This window comes from Aythya fuligula, chromosome 4 (assembly GCF_009819795.1).
Source record: "Aythya fuligula isolate bAytFul2 chromosome 4, bAytFul2.pri, whole genome shotgun sequence".
NCBI lineage: Eukaryota > Metazoa > Chordata > Aves > Anseriformes > Anatidae > Aythya > Aythya fuligula.
In genome coordinates, this window is record NC_045562.1 from 31,413,615 (window position 1) to 31,434,255 (window position 20,641).

At 39.5% G+C, this 20,641-nt stretch overlaps 1 protein-coding gene across 1 annotated transcript; it reads left to right on the forward strand.

The window, feature by feature from the left end:
• The first annotated feature begins 8,454 nt into the window (after positions 1 to 8,454).
• Positions 8,455 to 14,224, forward strand: FGG (fibrinogen gamma chain). Its single transcript, XM_032186503.1, has 10 exons — positions 8,455 to 8,591; positions 8,683 to 8,727; positions 9,168 to 9,351; positions 9,450 to 9,543; positions 10,511 to 10,641; positions 11,294 to 11,427; positions 11,545 to 11,729; positions 12,182 to 12,459; positions 12,835 to 13,001; positions 13,997 to 14,224. The coding sequence occupies exons 1-10, from the start codon at positions 8,520 to 8,522 to the stop codon at positions 14,009 to 14,011; spliced, it is 1,305 nt and encodes a 434-aa protein (XP_032042394.1). The 5' UTR covers positions 8,455 to 8,519; the 3' UTR covers positions 14,012 to 14,224.
• Positions 14,225 to 20,641: the final 6,417 nt, after the last annotated feature.

The window sequence follows — 20,641 nt, forward strand, 5'->3', positions numbered from 1 at the left end:
GGTGGTGGCGGCGGCGGCTCCGGGGAGGGCTCCGGGCACCGCCCGGCCGCCAGGCCCCGGCCCGCCCCGAGGCCCGCCCCGGCCCGAGGGGCCGGGCTGAGAGAAGCCGGCACCGGGCGGGATCGGGCGGCCGTGGGGGGCAGCCCTGGGGAGAGCTGGGGCAGGGTTGTGGGAGCGCCAGGCGGCCCCTGCAGGGGGGTTATGGAGCCCTCTCCCCACACACATTAGGGCTGTCACGGCCTCAAAGTTCCTAGTTCCCATCTGTTGGTTAAAAAATAAGGCTTTCTGTGTGAGTCCTGGTAGGAAAGGTTCCTTGGGCTGAGTTTCTAGCCAGTGGCTGTGGGTAAATCTCAAGGCACAGGACCCTCAGAGGCTCCCTGCTCAGGGAGAGCCCACGTCATTTCTCCGATACAGCAAGGACTGTGCCCAAATCCAGCAGTTTTGCGTGCAAATCCGGTGTAATAACTGCTAGGCCTGCCCCGACACATAACGCTTTGGTTCGGGGTGGTGGTGAGTCATCTCCCGCAAATGAAACACTAAGAAAATCTGGGGTCTTTGGAGGAACACCAAAAAACGTGTCATGCGGTGAGACATTAACGATTCCAAGTATATAATGACTGAGGAGGTAGATTTTGCTGATGGAAAAAGCCACGTTAAAAGTATTTAAATAAGTACTTTTGAAAACTGTCCATAAAGCATTCAGTTAGGCTAATTTCTAATTGCAATGAGAGATGATACAATTGAGATAGAAAATAATCATGCTGTGATCTTAGGATTTTGTTCTTTATTTAGGGAGGTGCTGTGTTTTCCCGTTGCAAAAAGGCAGAAAAGCCACATACTATCTAGCACAAATCTACACAGATACATTTTAAAAAAAGACAAGATGTTGAAAAACAAACCAACTGGAGTACAGTACAGGGGTGAGGAGTTAGTCTAGGAGATCTCCAAAGACTCCTTCATTTTTGTAATTCATTACCTTAGTTATTAGGAAGCACCACCTTCTAATTTTCAATTTTCTCAGTGCCTAAAAAAAAAAAAAAAAAAGTGAACAATTATTAAACAGACAAGTGAACAATTATTAAACAAGGAGAGGCCACAGAGAGACACACAGAGATGAACTACACATAGAGAGGAACCAGTTCTTGAGTATTAAATTATTAAAGTATTTAACTATTACATTGAAAACTTGAACTAGTAAATATCCAAGTAATCACAACAGGAAAAAAAGTAATCCCTTGTTATGTATACATAACTAACTCCATAGAGCTTTCTCCTAAATATTTCAAGAATCCTTAATATAGGTGACAAATATTTTCACACAGTTGACGTCAATATGCCAATGTATATTTATTGTAGCTCTAAATAAATAAATAAAAACACCAGCTTTGCAGCAAGAACCAGAAAGACCACCCTGGCACAAAATTCACAGTCATCAGTACAGCCATAAAGCCGAGCACTCCCTGTAGCTAAATTTTAAAGTGTCATCCATGTGCATTTCAGTACGGAATACATTCAGTAAAATTCCCACACAATTTTAATGTAGCAAGGAGTGAGGCAAAAACCTTGGTAAGGTCACCCTAGGTTGCAACAGCTCAGACCCTGCAGTGAAATTTAAATGAAATTTACCTTGGTTGAGACTCCATAATCAACCAGGAGTGAACGTGCTGCAGTCCTAATTCACTTCTGTCCTTAAAGATATGCAAAAAGGAATGCCAGTCACTGACAAACATAATAATTTATAGCCCAAGAATGTCAGTAAAACTCATGCCAAAATCGGTTGGGCCAAGCTTTCATGCTACAGAATCGGATTTCTGGACGGGGACAGGCTGACCCTACTGACCGAAAGGCACCGAGCGCCCTGCGGCCAGTAGATGGCCGTGTCTGCCCGCAAGCAGAGCCGGTCCCTGCCCCGAGGCCTCAGTGAGAGCTGTCCTGTCCAGCCAGCATCACCCGTGCTGGGAGGCAAACGGGAGCATTTCTTCCCAGATAAACCTCTGTTCACACTGTTTTTTTTGTTCGCACATTTTACCTGTGTTAACAAATAAATATCCACACGCACATACACGTATATACATTGGTATAACACTCTTGGTATCTATTCTTTCAATTATGTTTCAGATATTTTTTCTGTCATGGATTTTGACAGCAACTGGCTCAGTGATGGGCTGGATTGTGCTTTGCCAAAAAACATTTTAACGCCCTCGCAAATGAATACAAGAAGATTACCATTTCATCAAATTTACATATGAATACTTGCACATGTGCTTGAGAGAATTAATATACAGCATATATAAGATACTAAAACCCACCTGTCAACTGATCTGTCAAAAATATGAGGAAAAGATTTAGGATTGTTTCCATTATTTGAAATGGCTCACTGGAGAGATGAAAGAACAAAGGCCCCTGTTCTGTTCCTTTCCTCAGTTAAAGATTTTTTTTTACTCAGCTTAGACTCACTAGCTGTTTAAAAGAGTTCTTAAGGCTCCAACAAAATCAACCATTTTCTTGATGAGAGTAATTTATACACTCCCTGGATTCTCTTCATTTGATTAGACAGATGGTTTTCTTAAAATCAAGATAAAGTCCATGCGGGTGCATGTTATGTAGGGTAGTATGAAACTACTTCATCCCATGTTACCATCACATGGGGTGTCTTAGTTTTGTCATCCAGAAGCAGTTATATGGTGGCATGTTCCTCACATTGGGAACACAGTTGTATCCAGCTGTGGTGGCATGCATAGTCCTGGAGACTCTCTTCTTCTGTATATTTAACACAGATGAACAAAACTGCATTTTCTTGAGGTTTACTGCAGGTGACTGTGGGCAGCTGCTGATTCTACGGAGTAACTGGCACTCTCTAGTTTCAGCTGGGCTGTTGTTTATCTGTTTATTAATCCTCAATTGTGCTCCTGCAAACAATTTGTATCCCGAAGAACAAGCTTAAGTTCTACTGGTCTGCCATTTGTTGCAACAGAACCTCTTGGTTTTATTTTGAAATTGACTCCTACTAGTTTATTTCACTACCCTCTGTTTCTCTCAAGATAAAACAGTCTGAAAAATCACCCTGTGCCACTTATCATTCTGGGGACCCCAGTCTTAGCCCATCTAAATCAGAGCTAACTCACTGTTCCCCATGCTGAACACCTGTGGCCATCCTCACTGCCCTTCATTGAGCCTTCATCAGTATATATATATGAATATGTATTTATATGTAAATATACATATATATATGTATATTTAAAATATATGTGTGTAACAATATATATATATATATAATTTTTCTGTAGGGACAACCACTAGCACAGTTTTCAAGGCACCAGTGAACCAGGTACACACTGGGGTGCAATAAGAATTTCTGTTTTTTTTTTTTTTTTTTTCTGTATTCCTTTCCTCACAATTCCAGTGGTTTATTTGGGTTTTGATACTAATAAGCACTGAAGCACTGTTTCCATGGAGTCACCTACCACATCACAATGGTCTCTATCGTGAGCACTAATGATCAGTTCAGAGCCCATTGCTTTGAACATGAGTTTAGGATCAATTTGATGAAAACAGATAAAAGTTATTTAGAGGACCCTTTCCATATAGACTTGGGAAACAATATCTTGTCATGTTGAGATTTTGGCCTTCATGTGATTAAACAGATTTTGGAAAAAGTTTATTGCTCTTTGAGGACATCAGATGGCACTGTGGGGTTTGTAGTGGAGCTGCTAGTCAGTAGTAATGAGCCTATGCAAAATACATATGTGGAGGTATTAGTTAAATGTCTCTACTTATAGCCTGGATAGGTGTTGCAGGCTAACACTGATAGATGCCATAGCTCTGTTGCATGGTAAAAAACCATGTCCATTGGCTCTGCTGCTTAATGTACAGCTTTTAAGCATAATACATGTTTTGAATTCCTCTCATAAATTGTGGGAAGAGAGGGAAAATAGCCTGGCTGTATTTATTTATTTATTTATTTGTTTGTTCTGGAGAAAGATAAAGATTACAGAGTTAAAACAAAAAATAAAAATATTAATAATAAAGGAATATCATTATTTTCCTGATCAGGAAATGTATTTGACTGTATTGACAAATGTAGGTCAGTCTCTGATTCACAGTTTCATTCAGTGGCCCTAAATGCTTTCATTAAATTCTATTATGTTAGTTCCATTAATATTTCAATTTCAGGCCTGTGTTTCCCTCCTTGTAAACAGATTTGTGCATCAGCATGGAGCACAGAGGATGTGTAAAGGAAACGTGAAATTAGTTGTACCATCATCCTGAAGTAATCGTAATCCTGGAAGTCAGTGCAGACAATGCAGACTACATTGTTCCAAAGCAAACTAGCTTTTTCTAGGATTTTTTTTTGGCAGACAGACGTCCTAAAAAATGACTTAAAAAGTACAAGCAAGGTATTTCACATGCCAATTTCTTATTGTGAAACATATTACATTTTTTTCTATTTTCTGTTAACACCATTGTAAATAAGTTCCTTTCCAAAACAATACTATCAGCAGATACCAATAAATATTTCAGTGTATAGAGGAGGGTCTATTTAATATATTGAAGTTCTGTCCTCTCAACTAATTACAAAATATTCAGCAAATATTTGAATTTATTACTTATCTTTTACCCACAAATTAGTGGATGTCTTTGTTTAACAAATAGAGTTCACTGCTCTTGCCCTCAAGGTAAAGCATACATTGTAATCTCTCTTTTTCAGTTAGTCTAAAAGCCAACATTTTCAAAGCAAAGCAATGGTTGAAAATGATCTCTGTAAATCAGTAAAGGGAGAGAATTTGCAATGTTGCACCTAATACCCCCATTTGAGGCACAAGCTGCCCAAAGCTAAATAACAATGTTTAACTTGTCTCAACTGATGGTTTGGGTTTTTTTAATATGTTTGGTGGATTTTCAGTATGTTGAAGTATAATGTTGTGTTCTGGGATGCAGAAAAACCTCAAGAGTGATAAAGCAAGAAATCATGTAATCTGAACTACGTTTTATGTTGCTACGTTATGTATAAAAAGTGATGGAAAAAGATGACCACAATAGCGTAAGTCACATGCCAAATGACTTTTAGCAAACATCATAGCAGTTTCCCTGCTTAGAATAAAAAAAAAAATAAATCCATCATTATTTAAGAATATATTCTAAAGTGAGGAAAATTATCTTTTCTGTATCCATGGTGTGCATGCAGCAAAATATCTTCTTAATTCTTTCCAAAACACTCTAAACGCAACCACAGCTGACATGAAACACATGGATATCATATTTGACCTCATGCAGCTTTCAAAGAATCAGAATCCTTTCCAGCACATGTTGGAACAGAAACAGCCTGGATCTGTGCTGGTTTCATAAGTGAAAAGAAATAAAAGCCCTTCCTATACAGAGCAACTGGTAGCTAATATTTACTGACTCCAGGTACTTCAGGAAGTGCGAGGAAGAACCTCTGCTGCACAGAGTGGACTGTTGAATTGGCAAAAATGTTGCCATTTGCATTTTGCCCAAGATGTAAACATTGAAAGAAAAAGTGAAAGATGACTTACACAACTTTTTTTCATTTTCACTTTTCTATTTGTAAACCAGTTAGTTTTATAGCATATGAGAAGCATAGCTTCATTAGTAGGTAGCTTTTTTATCACCTCAATTTCTCAGCCTAATTATCACTTCTAGCAAGTGTGCCCACTAATCTTTGGAGATTATTAATAGTACAAGCAAGGTAGTGCGTATTGGCAGTAAACTTTCTTTTTTTTTTCATATTTACTTTTGGGGGTTTTCAATGCTTTTTAAAAATTATTTCTACATTTAAGTTTCCATTAAAACAACAACAAAAAAAAATGAAATGCTAAAATAAATCACTGTAGCATTTCTGAAATTGTATAGATTGATATTACAAGTTAGACTCTTAAAGTACATTAGTAGGAGTCATAAATTTGGAAAACTGTTGTTTTTCCAAGACGGTCATAAAAATAATCTGATATTCAAGGAATAATTTACAAATACGAGAATATTCTGACTGGTATTTCTGAGTGAAAATGTACTGTGAATAACAGGAAGGTGTTGGATACTCTCCATGTGGTTGTTTGACAAAAATAGTAATCAACTAATTGAACTGAACAAGACTCTTCTAAATAAATAATGATTCACTTTTACTATCTGCTTAAAAAAATAAATTGGAAAAAAAAAAAAGTAAACTGAATTTGAGAAGTCCTCTTTCTGACCATGCTAACATTAATCATTCCTCATTTGTTAGCAAATCAGCAAATAAGTTTACTGGAAGGAAAAAAAACTGGCCAACACAGCAAACTTATGTTGGGCACGTCGCTGGGTAAAACAAGGTCTCTAACACGTTTGTTTTGTAAAAGGGTCAGCTATTTTGCAGCCAGGACCAACCAAGAGAAAATGACATGAAAAGGAGGAAAACTATTACATTGCCATTTCGCTAAGAACACATGCTGGTTTTGACCTAATGAAAAGTGGGAATAAGTTACTTCAAAACAACGCAGTGTGAAACCATAGAACTAAAGGGAAGGAAGCAAAGAGATGAAAGGACTAATTATTCAAGGCTACACCATGACCATGTAATCAGTAAAACAAAGACATTGTCAGGTTTAAATAGTTATATCTTCTACTAAGAAGCAAAAGAGTTTAGAACCAGAAATACAACTAGGCAGCTCTTATAAATGCAATATAGAGATATTTGGTAATCATTAAAGAAATGTTTCAAATAGATTTACATATATGTTACACACAATGTGGTGGAAATTCACTGAAAATTCAGTTTTCCCATTCCTAGCCCATTTGTAGTCACAATAATCCTTTTTTTCTTTTTTTTTCCTTTTTTTTTTTTTTTTTTTTTCCTAAATTCAAATAGCCAGTTATCTGGAGCAGTGAAACTGTTTTGTTGTTGTTGTTATCCGAGATATTGGTGACTTTAGCAAAAATTATTGCATTATAAATTGAAATTATTTCATTACAGCTATTGTAATGTATTAATTCTAAAATGTTAGCTTTTTTTTTTTTTTTCTCAGAATGAACAAATATAGTTCAGTGCCGATGTTGACTGTTGTCATCTTTTCTTAGTCCTGAAACTTTTGCCTAGAAATGCAAGACAAATTTTTGCATGTTCTGTTATCAAATATTCTTCTGAAAGAGTTTCCAATGTATATGTACTACTATTAGTAACAAAAGGGAAGGGCATGTTCTTTACTCTGTTAAAGGACAAGGGCTACCTGGATTTAGATATGCAGTTCACGTACTGTGTCACAAACATTATGTGCCCATGTGCCCTCGAGAGTACATCTGTGATTGAACCTGACCCAGTTATTGGAGGAAGTTCATTCCAGGAACATACTCGTGCTATACACACATAGGAAAGGAGTCCTGGTTATGCACAGCCACTGAAATTGAACTTCCAGGATCCTCTGAATCCCGTGTCATTCTCACACCAGCAAATGCAGCAAAGCAGGCTTGAGCAATGTGCAAGCTGTAATAGCAAGGAGAGTCACTTGTAGTTTCCTGAGCCCATGTTAACAGCACTAATAAAGAGATAATAGAAAACATGAGAGCAGTTGACTTGTATACATTTTTATTTACTCCATTTTCACTATTTAGGAAACAGAACTAGCCGTGTAAAAGGTGGAGTCTTGTCCTGAAAATGTATTGAATGAGGCAGAGTACAAACACAATCTCAGAGCTGGTCTCTGTCCCTGGAGAGATAGATAGCACTTTTATCTAGAAGCAGCATGTTTCCACAAACGCTTGTTGCAGACTTGTTGCAATAGGAAAGAAAACATTTCTTATCCCAGGATACTGATAGCACTAATACCCCAGCAAGGCAGCTTTTATCAGTCATTCAAACAGACTCCCTGAATTGAAGGATAGAGAATATTCATGCTTCCATTGCTTGTGAGAAATCACAGAATGTCACAGGCATGTTTTTCAGCTATGGCACTGCTCAATGTGGCTTTATACGTGCCTCAGTTTTATCATCTGCCAAGTGGGGGGAATGATGTTGAGCCCTTTTTGCAAAGCATGTTCAACTCTGCATAGAGAAAGTACTACATATGCGCAAAATGTTCTTAGCATTATCTCACATTAGGCTATGGATAGGTGTTGCACACAATTCAGGTAGTTACTGTGGCTTTTCCCTATGCTGAGTGACATTTCTGCCAGTCCCCATCCCACAGCCACGTGTGGGTCTGCTTACACTTGTGTTACTAGAAGTAGCTTCTCCAGTCCTTGTTTCACCTTTCTGCCTCCTTTAAGACCTGGCTGGAACAAAGTGGACAAGTAGGAAGCAAGCTCTGCAAACGGGAGGAGTGTGAGATGAGTGCAAATTCTGGGAATCCACCTCAAACCACTACCCCACCTCTTCCCGCTACCTCACAGAGCCCGCCCCCAGCTCCAGCCTGCTCCCTTAAACCACTGTGGGTGGGTGCTGTGCCAAAACTGGCTGCCCATAAAGGTGCCGCTACCTTGGGCACCAGGCTGAACACTTTCGGCTGGCAGCGCACGGTGGGGCAGGCACGATGGGGCTGAAGCTAGGCAGATGGGCACCACTGGGGTATCTCCTTTCCTTGCTCTTCTCTACCAGCCTGGCGGTAAGTGGAGAGGCAGTGTTAAAAAATGTATCAGAGCTGAAAATGCTGCTGGAGAAAATTCACTGAAAATGGTCTTGTTTCTTCTCTTCAGTACCTTCCCACCAGAGAAAACTGCTGCATATTAGATGAACGATTTGTAAGTACATGAACAATTTCCTTTTATATTAAGAGTCTAAACAAAGCCTTCCTACTGATTATTAACTGCCATTATCTTTTGTAGCTTCATTAGATCCCTATTGTTATTTTCAATACTTATTAAATGCGCTGTGCTTAAACCCATTGTTGATTCGTAGCTATAAACATCTGTTGAAAAAGGCAGCTGCGCTGCTGATAAAAGCATTTTAGAAGACGCTATAAGTAACAGCATGCACTGTTTTATTGCCAAGTGTGCATGTATACACAGTATGAAACTGAACTGTCTCTGTAAATTTAAACACCGCAGACAGTGGCAAATGCCTACCCCTTTTTTACCCAGTCATTTGTACAAACCATGACTTAGAGTTCTCCTGCCCAAATGTTCTACTGTCCTTTTTTTAGCTCCTGAAACATTATCATTTATTATTCTTTCCTCTTTAGGGTAGCTACTGCCCAACAACCTGTGGCATTGCAGATTTCTTTAACAAATACCGTCTCACTACGGATAATGAACTGCTGGAAATTGAGAGAATTTTGCAGCAAGTTACTAACGCCACAGGAAAAGCAGATTATTTGATTCAACACATCAAAACCCTCTATCCTCCAGATAAGCAGCAACAACAACGTGAGAATATAAAAATAACCATGCAATTGAAAAATCTTATGTCACTTGTTTTTCTAATTTGTCTAACTGCAATTATTTTATCCATTTGTCTGTTTTAGAGTCGGTTGAGGGTTTGACTCAGAAGTCCAAGAAAATAATTGAAGAAATCATCCGATATGAAAACACTATTTTGTCTCATGAAAGTACTATACAGTAGGTGTCTACCAACTTTTTGATATCACTTGACAGTCCAAATAATTTTATTTCTCTACTTTTATCAACTGCAATTAAGATTTCTTCAGAAAGGGTTTTTGTGCTTATGTGCACCACTATGCCCACACTGTCATTACTAGCTCCCTAGCAAGATACATTAGGATCATAAGGGTCTGATAGTGCATTCTCTGCTTATCTGCGTAATCTATTAATTGTGCAAGAAGTGCAAGATAAGAATGTCATGAAGCCTGGCAACATTTTTATGTTTCTTTTGCTGTGTCAACTACTTAAAACTTTATTTTTTTTTTCATTGGCTTGGGAGAATATATTAATATGAATTTGCTTAGTAATGCAAAGTGTTTGGAATATTTGTGCAGTCATTCACTCTGGCTAGTTTTTCTGCATATATCCTAGAATATCAGCTCAGTTCCACATACATAAATCACAAGTAATTATAAAATCAATGGTAGTCTTCTGTAAGCCAATGTTGAAAATACAAATGAAAACACCATTAACTTGGCTAAAACTTGAGGATATGTTTTTTTTTCCTGAATGTAGCAAAACCTCTGCCCCTATAACATTATATCAAATATGGCTTAGGCACACTGACTACTGCAGTAGTTTATTTACATAATTTATGTTTTACAAATGTGCCCACAATTAAGGAAGAATAATTTATCATTTACTAATGAGAACAAAGAAAAACTTTCCATAGCATTACAGTCATGCATGAATTGCTGATTTGAGTTTTGCTGATTAGAGGCAAGTCAAGTTTTGCATAAGATTAAGTTTACGGTTTCCCATTTTGGCTAATTTCCCAACTTTAAATATCAGTGTTAAGAGAGTCTTCCCCTTTTGCAGGGATGTATGTTGCAGCATACTACATCAGTCAGGCATGTGTGCAGAGAAATGTGTATTATTGTCATTAAGAAACACCTGAAGCAACGAGGCATTTTTATGTTTCCAGACAGTTGACAGACGCACATATAACGAACACCAACAAGATCGCACTACTGAAACAGAAGATTGCTCAGCTTGAGTCAAGCTGTCAGGAACCATGCAGAGATACTGCTGAAATACAGGAGACGACTGGAAGAGGTGCACAAAAAGTTTCTTGTATGGTGGAGGGTTAATTCAGTTGCGTGTATTGCCAGCATGCATCACAGCAATGAAGTACACGTAGTCTTAAGGAAGATAGATTTTTACAAAGATATGTAAGATTGCAAGTTCTGAAGTCAGCATTTGGAACAATTTAAGTACTGGGTAGGTGCTCCGCAAGTAGGACATTCAAATGGAACAGAGGTCTCACTTGCCCCTTTGGACTTTTTGACCAAAATATGATTATCCCAAAACGTATGCTATACATCAGTGACAGAAGGAGAGTTGCTGTGGACAGAGTGAAAACAGAAGATAACTCATTATGACATTTCTGCTGAGTAATATGAAAAAAATTAGCTCCAGAAGTGCTGTTTTTGTTGTTGTAGAAACTAATGCAATGGCTATATTTTACATTTAAGTTGCTTAAACTCCATGGAAGACCAAAGTCATTCTTGTCTTACACAAGTCCTGTGACCTTCAGTGAGTTTTTTTATGGCAATGACATCAAAGTATGTAGACTAAATAGTGAACTTTGCAACAGTATTTAGATGAGTTGTATTTTTTGCACTAAGAAAGTTGCAATATCAAATAAATGTGAGGATAGAACTGCAGCTAGATTAATAACAATCCTTTGAATATATGTTTATTTCAGATTGTCAAGATATTGCAAATAAAGGTGCCAGAAGAAGTGGTCTTTACTTCATCAAGCCTCAAAATGCTAAGCAATCATTCCTAGTCTACTGTGAGATTGACTCATACGGCAATGGCTGGACAGTATTACAGAGGGTAAGCCACTTGTGTATTATTACCATAAGCAAGCTGACTGCATCAGCACTGTTTTTATTTGCTTACATAAAATATATCACATTTTGGTTGATTATTTTTTTTAAATATTTTTTCCAGAGATTGGATGGAAGTGAGGATTTCAGAAGAAATTGGGTTCAGTACAAGGAAGGATTTGGACATCTGTCTCCAGATGACACCACTGAGTTCTGGCTGGGCAATGAAAAGATTCATTTAATAACTACACAATCTACTCTGCCGTACACCCTGCGAATAGACCTGGAGGACTGGACTGGCAAGAAAAGGTATTTGCTCATGAAGCTTCTGAAAATGATGGCTTAAAGCTTACTGCTTGTACTGTTGTGTTGCTTTGTACATATTTTTGAAAAAAATTGTGGTGCTGTTAGGTCTACTAACATACAGAGGACACTGAACTCACAAGTGTAATGCCAGCCTCTGTGTGTGTCTGCCTAAAGGCCATACCACAAGCAGTCCTAGTGGATTTGGCAGAATAGATCTGTTCCTTCCTCCCTCCGAGAATTTCCTTATGACCATAGTAAGCCTAAGCAGTAGGGGATACATACAGGGATACACACATGTGTGTGTGTGTGTAATGTAGGTCTTCTGTACATCACTGAAGACTAGGAGTCAGAAAACGCATCTGATGCTGGAGCATAGAAGTTGTTTGTGAATTTTTCATTTGAGCACATACTAGGAATGCAGTATGCTTACGTTCACCATTATCCTCTGTTAACAGCACTGCTGATTATGCTGTATTCAAAGTGGGAACTGAACAAGACAAGTACAGATTGACCTATGCATACTTTATTGGTGGCGAAGCTGGAGATGCCTTTGATGGCTTTGATTTTGGAGATGATCCAAGTGACAAATCCTATACCTTCCATAATGGCATGCGATTCAGTACCTATGATAACGACAATGATAACTTTGAGGGCAACTGTGCTGAGCAGGATGGATCTGGATGGTGGATGAACAGATGTCATGCTGGCCACCTGAATGGCAAATATTATATAGGTAAAATATCTTCTAAATACCTACTTTTATGTGGAAAAAAGTAAGCAAGGACAATATATTTCAATGACAAAAAAAAAAAAAAAGGTCACTTTCATTGAGTATATTTTGCCATCTGTTTTCTGCAAAATATACATAGCCCATTTTTTTCAATAACTGTTAATATTAATGCCAGAAGTAGGAACTTCTGGCAGCTCTCCAGCCCAAAGTGGAACTATCAGTCCTCAGAGAAGTAAACTGGGGGACAGGGGCAGTGAATGCATACTGTTAGGATGCCTAGGGATGTCATAGAAGTGTTAGTATCACAAATATGAATGGGATGAGCACATTAATTATTTTAGAAACAACTAAATATTTTGTGCCAACTGATATTTTTAGATGGCGTGTACACATCTCGAGATTCTGATCCAGCTGGATATGACAATGGCATTATCTGGGCAACCTGGCGTGACCGGTGGTACTCCATGAAGAAAACTGCAATGAAAATCATCCCATTCAACAGACTCTCAATAGATGGACAGCAACACTCAGGCAGCATCAAGCAGGTTCGACCTCAGGAGAGAGGAGATGTTTAAAATGAAAACAGAACATAGTTATCATTTTGAATACAGAGCATGGACAGCTGAAGTATTAAGCCCTCTGCATCCTAGGGGCATCAGCTTTGCTTACCATTTTGTCATAGAAATATTTGTGTTTTGATTTTAGTATATCTTCTACTTTAATGTTTCTTTTAACAGATAGGTAAGTGGTTGGTCTCATGATCAGAAATAATTCCTTGCCTCCTTTTACTTTGAAGGCTACGTTTTTAAATTCCAGCTAGTATCACAGAATCATTAAGGTCGGAAAAGTCCTTCAAGATCATCTGGTCCAACCATCCCCCTACCACCAATGTCACCCACTAAACCATGTCCCCGAGTTCCATGTCCAACCTTTCCTTAAACACCCCCAGGGACAGTGACTCCACCGCCTCCCCAGGAAACCCATTCAAATGCCTAGCTACTCTTTCTGAGAAGAAATGTCTTCTAACTTCCAACCTGAACCTCCCCAGAGCAACTTGAATGCATTCCCTCTTGTTCTATCTGAGGCCAGTTATCTGAGGCTGACCCCCAGCTCCCCACAGATTCCTTTCAGGTAGTTGTAGAGAGCAATAAAGTCTCCCCTGAGCCTCCTTTTCCCCAGACTAAACAACCCCAGTTTCCTCAGCTGCTCCTCACAGGACTTGTGTTCCAGACCCCTCATCAGTTTTGTTGCCCTTCTCTGGACATGCTCCAGGGCATCTATGTGCTTCTCGTAGTGAGGGGCCCAAAACTGAACACAGCACTCAAGATGCGGCCTCACCAGAGCTGAGTACAGGGGGACGATCACCTCCCTGGTCCTGCTGTCTACACCATTCCTGACAGAAGCCAGGATGCCACTGGCCTTCTTGGCCACCTGGACGCACTGCTGGCTCATGTTGCACTATCAACATGTCATTGTAGCCTTATGTACTTCTTTCTTAGAAGAACATTAAAATGCTGTCTTTTTTTTTTTTCTGTCGTAGGTTGGAGACGCATAAAGGGACAATTTAGCAAAGACTGATACGGACAGGGAAAATAAATCTTTCATCGGTGAGACACTGAACTTATCTCACTTTCCACAGTTTGGAAGTCAACTTTGTAAAAAGCTGTTGGCTGTAAAATGCTCAAGCATTTTCCTTGAGCAGTGCTTACTTCTTATGTGGTTATTTTTTCTGTACAAATTCTCAATAAATTTTTGATTACTACAAAAATGCTGAGCTTACTATTTGTGCTCTACTGTTGGCCAAACAAAACAAAGTAAACACTATAATGTTTGGAAAGTTACTCTGATCAAATCTGTTTGGGTCAGTCATTCCTGAATTGGACACCAGAAATTTCTGCTGTTTGCTTAGAAGTGTGTGTTGGAGCTATTTCTTCATAAAATGTGGTTTGCTTCCAAGAGTCTTCATTTTGTTTTCTGATGAAATTGTTGATTTGTGACACAGATCAAAGTACAAAGCAAATTGAAAGAGACCTAGTTTACTGCTAAAGGCCATATAACTGAGCTTACCACAAAGTAATGAATACATTTTCAACCAGGATATATTAGGAAATATACTAGCATAACAAAGATATTTTATTTCAGAACATATACATTAACAAGTTTCCCAAATATTATTCAGAATAGAAGTTTGGTTTTCTATATAGCACACACTACCACACTGTACAATGATTATTCCTGAATGCTATTGTAAAACTATTATTCCTGAATACCATATTCATAAGCATTTTAAATGATTCTAATGTATATAGCATGATTTTCAGAGCAAAGATGTTAAAATTTGCAGTAGAAAATAATTACATTTTTGTTGCATTTGCTTTTCCTAGATACAGTAATAATTTTCCAGCAATCCACATGAGCAATCCAACAGCACAGTTCAAGAACAGCAAAAAGTTTGAGATGCTGCCTGAATGTACTCATTCAGAATATTTGATGAGTATTTCTGGGTTTATTAGCAAATCAGATTAAGTTTGTGAATAAATTGCTCAATGAAAGATATGTTCAGGCTAGAACAGAAATATAGATGCATGTCAAGTTGATATATGAAGAAGTGCTTCCTGGTCTTTCCTTTTAGCTACCATCGAGCAGCCAGAAGTTCACTGGATATTTCTGAATAGCGCATCCAAATAGTTTGTTTTAAAGACAGAGAAGTGTAAGAGGAAGGCAGGTTTTTCAGGAGTAGGTCAGAAGAAGCCATTGCTAACATGGTGCCAACACAGGGTTAACCGCTGTTTGGGACAAGGGACAACCCCTCCTCACCACTGAACCAGTACATTTGCATGGCTCTGTTGCATCCATGCAACCAGCTGTGCTTTGCAGCCCAGCTCCAGTCTTGACACACAATTCTTCACCAAGCAAAGCAGTTATCCTGAATGTTTTGTGCAGTGAGGCCTCTCCTAGGGTTCCTCATGTGGTACATGTAGAGAGGCCTGTGGGAAGGATGCAAGCTGGAAGCTGGCCAGCCCAGCCTGATCCTGGTTCAGCAAACAGTCTCTTGAGTGGCGTTGGCCAAGTCACTTTCACTTTCTGTTTTCAGTTTATCCCACCTATAGGATAAAGGTGGTTAAATAATCTTAAAATCCCACCTATGAAATCTGTAGCAACATTACTCTAGGTCTGAACTGTGGTTTCTCCCCCCCTCCCCCCCCCAGTCTATCTTTTAGCTTGCAGTCACTTATTTGATGAGAATCTGCTGTAATTGCACACATTTAGTTGGTGTAAGCTGTCATTTTATGGGTTGCTTACAGGAGCTAAGGTTGGCTCATTCTACCAGTTGTTTTGTTGTCCTAAAGTCTCAAAAATAATTTCTGCTCCAGAAGTCTGTTAGGTCAGGGCTGTTGAATCCAAGTAGCCTAAGGAGTCACATAAGTCCTCTGCCAGTGCTCAGAAGGGAGTCTGACAGATCCCAATCTGCAGCTATACCCCATGGGCTCTGAAAGAAGTCTGGCAAGATTCGTGCCTTTTGGAGATCCTTCCTATTGTTTCCAACCATCTAGCTATCAGAAAGGAACCAGAAGAGATCTATTTCGTCTAACTCTTAGAGAGAGAATAATACTCTCAAGCTGTGTTTTGGTGTTTGTTGCTGTTTGTTTTTTTTTTGTTTGTTTTTGTTTTAAATTTGTTTTTGTTGTTGTTTTGTTTGTTTGTTTGTTTTCAAGTAAATACATTGCATTTTGATTTAATGCCTCCATTTTATATTCTAAAAGATCTTATTTCTCCTTTCTAAATCAGTCTATAATTGCACACGACCTTCAGAGCATAGACAGTATAATATAGTGTAATCCTTTATATGTAGGCTAACCTATCCTCCTCTGAGTTTATAGGAGTTCGTAACAGGGTTTGGGTGCTACACTGTTTGCCTTCTTTTTATACGCTATGATCACTCCAAAGTAAAAAAATAAAATAGGAAGAGATAGAGGGGTAGTGAGGAAAATCAAGTAGACAGACTGAAAGACTTGGGTAAAGAAACTAGGACTGAGAGGGCAAGTGAGAAGGTACTTACTAGCATTGGCTGTCTGGCCAGTAGAAGCAGGGAAGAAAACAGACTGGAGGAAGAGGGTGGTGCAAATTCAGAAACACAAACACTGACTTGGGAGCTCAAGTGAAGCTGAGGCCCCAGCAATGTTGACTGGGGGAAACATGGGACCAGATGCAGGGACTGGCTAGTAACAAAACCAAGAGAGGCTGAGGAACATGTTAAGAACAAGTGGAGCTCGGAGCTGGAGCTGGAGGGAAACTGTATCTAAGACAAAATTTCCAGAGGAGGGACAGGAACAAGCAGATAAGAGGAGGATAAGGCACCTTCTGGCAACTTGTGGTGGGGTTTGGTGGTAAAACAGGAGACAGAGGCAATGATGGGCAAACAAGAGCTGGTAGACACTAAGTTGAACATGAGTCAGTGATGTGTCCTGGCCACTAAGAAGGCTAACAATATTCTTGGCTGCATTATGCAAAATATTGCCAGCAGGTCAAGGGAGGTGATCTTTTCCCTCTACTCAGCATTGGCGAGGCTGCACCAGGAGTGCTGTGTCCAGTTCTGGGCCCCCAGTACAAGAGAGACTGGGACATACTGGAAAGAGTCCAACAGAGGACTACTGAGATAATCAAGAGACTGGAGCACCTCTCCTGTGAGGAGAGGCTGAGAGAATTAGGACTGTTCAACCTGGAGAAAAGGAGGCTCAGGGGAAATCTCATCAATGTCTATAAATGCCTGAAGGGAGGGTGCAAAAAAGACAGAGAAAGGCTCTTTCCAGTGGCACCAGTGCCAGGACAAGAGGCAGTGGGCACAAACTTCTTTCCTGTACAGGTGATGGAGCAGTGGCACAGGCTGCCCAGAGAGATGGTAGAGTCTCCTCATTGGAGATCTCCAAAAGCCACCTGGACGTGGTCCTGGGCACCCTGCTCTGGGTGGCCCTGCTGGAACAGGGGTTGGACCAAGTGGACCCAGAGGTCCCTGCCAACCCCAGCCATGCTGTGATTCTCTGATTCAGAGCTGGCTCTCAGCCAGGGCACACAAACCAGAACTGAATCCTGGAATCCCCAACTATTGTTGTGGCAGCCTGCCAAGAGCAGGGCAGCCGAAGCACTAAACTGCACTTCTGTCCTTTGATCATGAATTAAAGTTAAATCCAAAGTTTATTTAGCTCTTAGCCTTTAGCCTTCTCAAACAAACAGACAGAGAAGTGACTGGATGATTGCAACAGGAAAGCAAAGGTACAGGCTGAAGGTCAGGCCCAGATTCAGCCCTCAACTGGAAAGCCTGAGGAACTCCTCCTTTTCCCCAGCTTCACATATGAAGCAGGAAAACCCTCTTAGCTTACCTAATGTTTATGATCAGTTATCAGCTTTTTTTTTTTTTCTTTTTTTTTTTTCTTTTTTTCTTTTCCAGCCCCTCTAGCCTTGATGGCTGGGTTTTACTTGAACCAGAGCTTAAGGTTTTTTTGTGTGTGTTTGAAGGTCACCAGAGCACCCTCCATCAGGGTCAGAGGAAAGCTGTCTCATACTACTGCAATGTCCAGTCTTACACTAGTAGTGTATGTGTATCACACTATCTAGCAAATTGTCTAACCCTCTTTTACCGTGGTTGAAAAGGCAGAAATCCTTCTACTTGATGTGCTCACATTGCAAGAATGTGGACATGAAGAGAATGGTACAAATTTCCTGTTTCTTCAACACATTTTGTTTTTAAAGCCTAAAAAATTACAAAAATAATGTTCAGAGAGTATTGAAGATCACAAAATCAAGCTCTTTCAAGTTAGGAAAATCCAGAACTAATGTGACACATCACATCTGAATTATGCTTACATATTCATTATGATATTGTCCTAAAGATATTTATCACCTAATTCTTTTTTTTGTTGTTTTTGTTTTGTTTTGTTTTGTTTTGTTTTGTTTTCCCAATACATTATTTGCCTAATCAGTGCTGAGCATGGGAACTGGTTGCAAGAAGAATGAAGGACAATTTGTTTGTTGTTGAGGTTGTAACAAATGTAGTGAGCAAGACCAGACTGGGTACAGTCATCTCTTACAGCCAATACTCCGCAAAATTAGGTACTGTTCCTGACCTCTTCATCTCATTCCCATGGGACCACAGGCAAGTCACTTGGTGATCTTAGACCTGGCTGCTGGATGTTCCTCCAGACCTCAGTGCTGAGTGGAGAGCTACAGCTGAGGTCAGAGGGGTCTGCACATGCAGTGTATTCTGAAAACTCAATGTATCAAAAAAGATCCCCAAACCTAAAAGCTACTTTTGTACTTAACCTTCTCACCTGGCTTCTGCAGCCGTGAAATGGAGAAAGTGGTGCCCCACGAATGAGTGTTGGTAAGGCACTGGGATAGTTGAGTGATGAGCACCACAGAAAAATCCCTGAGGTTTAAGTCTTCAGAAAAGAACATACAGCTTCAGGCAGCAATGTACACACTAAACATGATCAGGAGAAGGGAGAATCACAGGTGATCCAGCAGTACAGCCAAGTACAGGTTTGTACGCACAAGGAGGGCATGTGGAGGTGTATGTGCAATTCTTGTGTTCCTGAGCATGGAGGGCGTAAAGCCATGGTCTTTGAGCAGAGTTTGGTGTCTATCAACTATGCTAAATTAGAGCTTATTAGCTTGAATGGGGACTGTCTGTGGACCCAAGTATATTTTGCATGTTGCTCATTTTATTCTGTTCTTTGAAAAAAATTATCTTATTGCTACAAGTCTTTTTGTTATCATGATCTTTCCCTCCCTCAAGCATGTTACTGTTTTCTGAGCTTTTCATAATTCCTTAAGATTCTTACATTTCTTTCACACTACTGTTACACCAGAGTCAACACAACTGTGTAGGACTTGGAGTGGGGAAGAGTCATCAGTCTTGCCACTGCTGAATTTAGCAGCGGAGAATTTATGAAAGTATATTATGTGCTTTGAGTTCAGGAGCTGCCTTATGGATGTTTATCAACCAAACAACACAGCCATGGCTGGCTGATCTTCAATCTGAGCAAAGGTAACATGGGGTCTGTCTGGACTTCTGTGGCTGAAGTTAGTTGGATTGTTCTGTTTCTGAAATTAGAAGGTGTTTCTTGCATCATAGCATTACTGGCACTGCGTGGGATTCAACAGAAGTCTTTACAAAACAGCCTGCAGGAAATTAAAATAAACAAACAGTCTTGTTTCAGCTTATGCATGCACAGGTAAGATTAAGTCTTAAATGTAATAGAACCCCTTTATATCTCATTTGCAAAGCCAGATTCTGGCGATATAGGTGTAAATCAGTGGCATAAATCAATGTAGCATCATCTTATTGAACTGTTCTGTTTCCTGCTACCTGAGAATATGACTCAGTAATATTGGTATATGATCTGTTTAAGCTTAAGAGGGTTTTCCTGGGTAAGGGAAATGCGCAATGCAAAGCCAGAGATAGGAGAAAACAAAGGGTCCAATTCAACTTCAATGAACTTTACATGGAGAGCGACAAAGACTTCTGAAGATGGAAGAAGAGGAAAAACAAAGGAAAGGAGGATAGGAGAAAACTCAAGAGGCTGTTTCAATGGATCCAAAGCTACAATCAGCTATTTGTAGTTAAAAATGTACAGTGCCAGAATCAGGCTTAAACATGCCTCTGTGATGCAGAGTATGATGAGCAACCTGTAGTTGACAGAAAGTTTTGTGAATGTCATATTATTTAAAAAAAAAAAAATAGAGTGTTTTATTCTTTCAACTGATTAAGCTGACATTTGCCCAAGCAAAGATTTTCTTGCTCATTTCTGCTCACTGTGGTGGCAACTGTGGTGGAGACAGGCAGCATCTTCAGGTGTTTGACAGCCATGTATAATATTCCCCAGTAATAGTAAGGCTCGTTATAGATCTCACAGCAGCAGCACATTATCATCAATTGCCACACATAAACTATATCCTTTGTTCAAAAATTAATTTTATATATATCTATATATCTATATATCTATATATATCCCCTTAATTGTTCTCAACATTTTTCTGGGGCATTTTCAAATACTACTATTTTGTGCTCTTCATAAGTATGTGTTCAATTCACACAGTCCATTTGGTCATCAATAGCCTATATCAACCTTTCTAAGACAAGTACTTGCTTTAGGAGGCCCACGGGAACATAGTCACAGAGAAAGGG